The sequence below is a fragment of the Leishmania donovani genome, chromosome 35 (assembly GCF_000227135.1).
Source record: "Leishmania donovani BPK282A1 complete genome, chromosome 35".
NCBI lineage: Eukaryota > Euglenozoa > Kinetoplastea > Trypanosomatida > Trypanosomatidae > Leishmania > Leishmania donovani.
Genome location: NC_018262.1, coordinates 2,089,650 through 2,096,642, shown reverse-complemented (window position 1 = coordinate 2,096,642; position 6,993 = coordinate 2,089,650). Strand labels below are relative to the sequence as shown.

The window sequence follows — 6,993 nt, the reverse complement described above, 5'->3', positions numbered from 1 at the left end:
CCCCAGCACAACGCTATCCACGGCCGCGTCGCCGACGCCAGCAGTGGTACATCGCCCCGACCGCCGCTACGTCGTCGGTGCTTGACCCTGTCCGCACCAGAAGAAGTAGGGTTCTGACATTGGCAGGGGACAGAGGTGAGGTGCCGCTTGGCCTCCTCCTACACACACACACAGAGTGGGGGTGTACGGGGCCCTGTGATACCAAGCACCGTGAGGTTTGTGCCGCCGCCATCAAGAGAGCAATAATAATGGAAAACATAAAATGGTAAAGGAAGACGTGGTAGGTGCGAAGCGGGGTAGCTGGAGTGAGGAATGGTAGTACTGGCGCGGTGTATTGCCACCTTATGATATGCTGGCAAATCCTACCCCCTCTCGCGGTTTGGCCATCTGTGCCCGCTTTTTTCGTCTCTCTTTTGGTGCCAGGCATCCGTGTGCTGCCTTCTACTTTTGACTACGTGTAGTCGTGTGCGTGTGCGCTGGCGGCTCACCTCGTCGACGTCGTTGTCATCACGGGCACCGCCGCCACTGCAGCATGTGAGCTAAGATGCAGACAGAGAGGAACAACAACAGGAAAAAAAAAGAGGAAACGTCACGAAAAAAGGACGTCGAGTGTACAAGGGGGGGGGGACAATGAAACGCAAACATACAGAAAACCAACAAGGAAAGGGGGAAAGGGGAAGGACCACGCGCACTCAGACGAGGAGAGCGGTCAGCTGATGCTAAGAGGGGGAAGGGGAGGGAAAGAAGGGGGGGAGGAGGAAGTGGGGGGGGGGGGCAGGTGAAAAAATGAAAACGCATGCGATTCAAATGTAGGACGGCGCACTTCACATCGATGAGTCAGCAACTGGTAAGGAGGAACAACAGAGCGGGGGAAACAAGTATGTGTGCTGAAGTAAACCGCCTCCCCTGGTGTGTATAATTTTCTTCCTTTGTTCGGGGAGTGGAGTGATGAGGGGGGAAGGGCATGCGCTGAATTCGGGAGTGCGTGAAAAGGGAATCCGCAGCGCACCACGACTGTCTCCTTTGCCCTCCTTCAGCGAAGCCCTCGCCCACTACCACTACCACTAAACCCCTCTCTCGCGACCCACATGTGGCGCACGGCAGCACAGTGCACGTTTCTCGACGGAACCGAGGGGGGAGGGAGCGAGAGAACGAAACAGTCTAGAGGAACAGGTATCAAAACACGTTAGCACAAAATGACAGTATGAGAGGCGCCGCACGCGGCAATATATGTCCACTATCTTCACAGACAACAGAAGAAAAAAGTAGACGAACCGATGCACCCGTGAAGATAGCCATAGGAGAAACCTTCATCATCATGCGGTGCTCAGTGAAACACCGGCTGTGCCATCTGTTTCTTTCGGGTATGTGGCCACATGTACCTCTACTCCAGCACGCCCGTGTGCAGAAGCCCCTGATACTCCATGGCCTCGCTGTCCTCCACAAGTGCGTCTACATTGTTGTACAGATAGCCCCCATACATGTTTTCCAGATCCACCAAAAGGACTACCGCTCCGTCTTTGCCGTGGGCGCTAATATCGATGTCGTACTCCTCCTTGAAGAACTCCTTCAAGGCAGACGAAGACTCTATCGGGTCGTCTGAGCCGCGCTCTGTCACCTCCTGAAACGCGTTCCATTCTTTGTAAGTCCAGAAGCCGCGGCTGTTCTCATCGAACTGGTCAAAAATAAGCTTCACTAGGCCGAGGTCGTCGTTCGACAGAAGAACGCGAAACCCCTCCGTCTCCGTGCGGGCGTAGAGCGCACGACACCGGCCGCAGTAGCTCTGGTTTGTCTCCTCGTCGAACTCTAGATCATCGATGCCCTGGCAGTGCCGATTTGCACATACCTGCAACACCACAACATCTTCGTCGTCAGAGGAATGATCGCTCATTTTTTTAGGTGGTGGTGAGGTCACCGAGCAAGTCAAGCTGTTATGATGATGACTGAGCGAGCGAGCGAGAGACGCAAGGGGGGGGGGGGGTGCAGAACAAGCGACGACGAGTACGACAAGAAGGGGTAGGAGGGAGTGCGAGGGTAGCTGATGTCGAGAAAGGAATAGAGATGCGCAAAATAAAGAAGATATAATCCAATCAATCAATTCAGCGAGAGAGAGGGCCCACACAGGTGGCGAGAGAGAGAGGAGGCGGGGAAAGACGCCCGGACAGACACCAGCGCAAAGAATGACAGGCGACAAATCGACTTATACAGCGACACGAACAGTCACAATGCAGCAACCTATCAGAAAGAGCACACGAACGAATTCAAACGGAAATGCGGGGTTCACGACAGCGACAGTGAGAGCGACAGCAGAGAGGACCAGCACTCACAGTTTGTCTCAACAGAGTCCAGAAGAGAGCAGCAAGCGATCCACAAGCAAAAAAAGGAACCACAATAGAGGACCGCCAAAACACGCTCGGCAACAAATGTCCGCCTCGAATCACTCAATAAAAAAACGAAGCACCCAACGAATTGCCATGACTTAGAGGAAAGAGAGAGAGAAGGGTTACAGCAGCAGCAGCAGCAGCGACAGGCAAGCGCTGGAGTGTCTCTGCGTGAACGAGTGAGCGAAGACGACAAGCTAACACTGGAGACAATGACAACGACAATACAAGAAGTGGAAGGGGTGAGACAGAATAATAGTGTTACTCAAACACCTGCGAAACTCGATTAAAAGGCAAGTGAGCTCCGGGCGACGGCGCGCACAGGCAAACGCACTGAAAAGACACGCACAAAGACGGCAGTCGGTAGTCTTCTGCTTTGCTCCCTCGCTGCGCTTTCGGCAGAGCGCGTTTGTGTGCCTGCGTCTATCTCCTTTGCGCTTGCGCAGCCGATGCGCCCACTTTAAACGCGCAGCACACTTGTGTGCGGATGCGCGGTAGAGGGAGGAGTGTCGGGTAAGCGTGCACAAGAACACGCGTGCGCGCAACAGCACAACAAGGAAAAGAAGCCGTCAAAGTAGAACGAAAAACAGAGCGGGTGCTGTTGTCACGTTTTGGGGCTTGAAGGCGCGGAGGCGAGTAGCAAAACAAACAACAAAAAAAGAAAAGCGGCTGCTGCTTAAGATGAATTATCGCAAGACGGAGCAACCGAGATCTGAAGAAGAACGAGTTGGATTGCCGGAAGGCAGCGACAAGTGGAAAAGGGCAGCGCTGGTGCGGTCGTCCTTCGAGGGTCTCTGAACGTCTCTTTAGCAACGTGTGACGGTGAAGGGGCGTGGCGTAGAGGCAGAGGGGGGGGGGGATATGGGGCAGCGATGAGGCAGCGAGAATGCAGAAAGCGCGACGTCTAACCTCTGCATGACAGAAAGAACGACGATGAGAGAAAAACAACGGTTGCCACGGAAGAACAGAGGGGGATGGATGGAGCTAGGGAAACCACGAAGGCAAAAACGGGTGATGTATCCGAGTGGATGCACAGGTGGGATGGCGTGCTGTGCAGCCTCGCTGAGGAGAGTGAAGCACTTTTGGAGGCATTACAGATGAAACGTCTCAAGTACACACATACGTACACACGCAGACAGACATAAAGTGCCGATGACTGTCAATACATATATATATATATATATATATTGGTCCCTAGGCGCGTGCCTCTGATTTCTTTTTTCGAGTGAACTTGCCCCAAGGGGCTGCGTGCGCAATACAACCACGGTGAGGTCGATTAAGGCGGGGGGAAGGGGGTAATGTTGCACCAACACGCACACAAACGCAAACATAAGTACCATGCATGCCGCTTCGTCGGCATTCTTCAGTGCTCACCTCACTGCCCATCAGATTCGCACGCTGTTTGTGGGTCCTGGCAGCTTTTGTGCACTTCATCCAGTGAGCTCGAAGATTAGCTTCTGTTTCTTTTTTACGCATCTTGTCTCACGTAGAGTAAGCTGCAGCGCGAGCATACCCCATAGATGCGCAGCACCTCCTCAAAGGTGGGCCGGTGTGTCGTGAATGGCACTCGGCTCACTCGCGGGTCCTTCAGCTGAATGGGCGAGACGCCTTTTCTACCCCCGACCGACGCCACCGCGGGAAGGAGGGAAAAGTCGGTTAGAACAGCTCTGTTTTGAGGGCCTGGGGCGGCGTAGAGAATGAAAGAAGCGGCCTGGATGTAGGGCATCCAGTCCAGCAGAATGTCGCGCACATCGACGCGCCACTTTACCTCCTGTGCGGCGCGGATTTGCGATCCGACGCTGTTGTAGCTCCCCGCTTCCTTCGCGTTCGAGGACTGCTTGCCGCCTTGCTTCTTACGGACTACATAGCGCTGAAACGCCTTGTGAGTGATGCAGGTGCCTCTCGCGAATACACCGCCGGCAAAATACCCGCCGTGGCAGAGAAGAACGACCCACACTTCGTCTGTGAAGCCACGGAGACGCTGCTGGAAGCGCTCTGAGACGTCGCGCGGAAGAGTCAATGTGTCCGCGTCCTCCTCCTCCGCCTGCTGTGCATGATCGTACTGGGCGATCAGCTGCTCTGATAGGGTCATGTCCTCGATGAACGACGCGCTGGCGTCTTCGGTGCCCTCACCGTCTCCATCCGAAGACGTCTTTGGCGATCTGGCACCGGCGCACTTCGCAGAGCGGGAGTAGAAACACTCGTCCTCGATGGTGCCTGCTTTTGATGCCGCCGCTGCTTGAGCTTGCATCATCTTCTCGCACTCCGCCCAGCTCAGCTGCGGCTCGCCATACGTCATGGCGATCACCACGCACCGGTAGAGCTCCACCGCGCACTGGCATGACGCGCCCTCCCGGGCCACTTCCTCAGTGAAAAAGACTCGCGCCAGAGGAGTGTTTGGCACCGCTTCGCACTTTCCTCGGCCACTCGTCGACAGCGCCGGCAAAACTTCGCTACTGATGAGGTCGTCATCGCGGGACAGCACCACCCACCTCGTCGACGGAGACGATGTAGCCTTGTCAGCAGCGTTGTCTTCGCAGCTGCTTCCGCCGCCAGGGAGTGGCGCCACGGGCGGTTCATCATCTAAAGTCCGTTTCTTCTTCTTGCCTCTCTCCTCCTCGTCGTTCTTCTTGGACTTTTCCTTTCCCGTTGACTTCTTTGGTCGCCTGCTGCCGTGTGCTGCCGCGGCCATCGCCGACTCGATTTCCGCCTCGTTCTGCCCCTCCGCCTCGTCCAGAGCAAAGTCGAGAGAGAAGGCGTTGTCAGCGGCGGCCGTGTTGGCCACGCCGGCGGCGCGCTTCGCCTGTGCCTGCTTTTCTGCCTCGCCGCACCTCTCGCGCAGTTGCTCAACGTAGTCGCCACTCATGTCAGCCAGTGCTGCGCGGACGGCGGCGATGCGCTCGCAGTTCAACTGATAGAGGTTCTCCACCTCATAGGTAGTGCGGGGGGTGTCGAGAAGTGACTTCAGCACCGCCGTGATCTTGGCCTCCGCATCGCTGAGCAGCATGGCTCTGCTCTTAATCTGACAAGCTGGCCTAATGTGTTGCGAGAGGGAGGGGGCCGGGGGGAGGGGGGAGATGGCTTAGCTGACGGGGCCGGCGACACCAACTCTTGCTTATCCCTTACCATTAAAGACGGCCGGGGGAGTGTGTGGCGCTTGGCTGTTCCGTGGCCGAGATTGCGTGTGTTACCCTTTTTATGCGGAGGTGGCGGAGAGGTGACTACGTAGTTTCCTTGTGCAGTGTGCCTCAAGTTTGTGGGCGTGTCCACTCATTTAGTGTAGCCCCCGCCCCCCCCCCCCGCACACACTCTCTGTGTGTTTTGCGAGTACACCTGTCTTTCGTTACCCAGAACGGGAGAGAGCGCGCGTACGTTTCCAGCTCTTGTCGCGTCGTCTACGACAGAAAAAGAAAAGCAGAAGACACGAGCCACCTCTGCTCGCGCTCCAAAGGTGAGAGCGACTGGAAGGAAAGTAAGGGGGAGAGAGAGAAGGTGCACCGCATGCAGGGCGAGGTGCATCAGTAGCCCCCCCCCCCACAGGATTTCGAATAGAAAAGAGAGGGGTCGAAAAAAACAAACGCGGCCACTGCTCCCTCCCCTCGTCTCACGCGAGGCGACCAGACCGCAATGCGCGCGTGTGTGCGCCCGCATACAGTCTTCTCAAAAAGAGGGATAGCGGCGCTAGGCGCGGACGATCCACAGGTCATGCTCGCTGTATATGAAGCAGACACAAGGGCGAAAAGACAACGGCTATTGTGCCTCACAGAATCCTCAAAGTCATATAGAGTCTTCGGTTTGCTTTGAAATCTGCACTTCCACGCTTCCGTAGAGTATCCTTTCCGCTTCCTCGACCCTTTCTCTCGTCGATCCTCGGTAGCATACACGGTGCCGAGTACGCGGCGACGGGGCTAATTTGCAAACGAGACTCTTGCACAGCGGCCCTCATCCCGTGCGATGCCACGAACACACGCGGATTTCCCTGTCCTGCGGATGCACCATCTCAAAAGTCTCCTCGGTGCACAATGGCGCACGCATACACAACACCAGGAGCAACACGACATACGAGCAGGCCGGCTACGCGTCGTCGCCAGGAAGAAGAAAGAACAAAATGCGGCACTCTCTGCAGCCCCGTGCGTCTTTTGAGACAGGCACACATCAGCTCTCCCTCTCACCCACCCATCGCCCGAGACGGAGAGATGGGCGAGACGAAGAAGTTAAACTCTGTCGCAAAGCAGAAACAAAAACTGCCGCATCGTGGTCATGGCCATCTTCCCAAGAAAAAAAGCTCCCACCCTTCCAATGGAAAACTTTTTCTTTTCCACGTGCCCCTTCTCCGCTACAGCACAGGAGATCAAACGCCACTCGAGCCCCGCAGGCGCACAGGTCCCACCAGCGTGGTGCGAAGCAGTCGTGGACACACGCGCTGCAGCAGTGCGCCCACTCAGCCATCTGAGAGCACGGCCCCCCTGCCTCGTGCCCTACCAACCTCTCTCCCCCTCTCTTTGCCTCGCAGGTCTCGCCTCACAGCCGCTCCCCCATCATGCCGGCCGCCAGCCCTCGTGCATCCCTCCTCGGGGCATGGCTCAGCCCCCCCCCCCCCCCCCCAACATGC

At 56.4% G+C, this 6,993-nt stretch overlaps 2 protein-coding genes across 2 annotated transcripts; both read right to left on the bottom strand.

The window, feature by feature from the left end:
• Nucleotides 1-1,384: 1,384 nt before the first annotated feature.
• Nucleotides 1,385-1,891, bottom strand: LDBPK_355390 (hypothetical protein, conserved; the record flags this gene model as incomplete). The annotated part of the gene is made up of 1 exon (XM_003865068.1): nt 1,385-1,891. One exon carries the CDS (start codon nt 1,889-1,891, stop codon nt 1,385-1,387), a length of 507 nt encoding a protein of 168 aa, XP_003865116.1.
• Nucleotides 1,892-3,849: 1,958 nt separating this feature from the next.
• Nucleotides 3,850-5,388, bottom strand: LDBPK_355380 (hypothetical protein, conserved; the record flags this gene model as incomplete). The annotated part of the gene is made up of 1 exon (XM_003865067.1): nt 3,850-5,388. One exon carries the CDS (start codon nt 5,386-5,388, stop codon nt 3,850-3,852), a length of 1,539 nt encoding a protein of 512 aa, XP_003865115.1.
• Between the last annotated feature and the right edge of the window lie 1,605 nt (nt 5,389-6,993).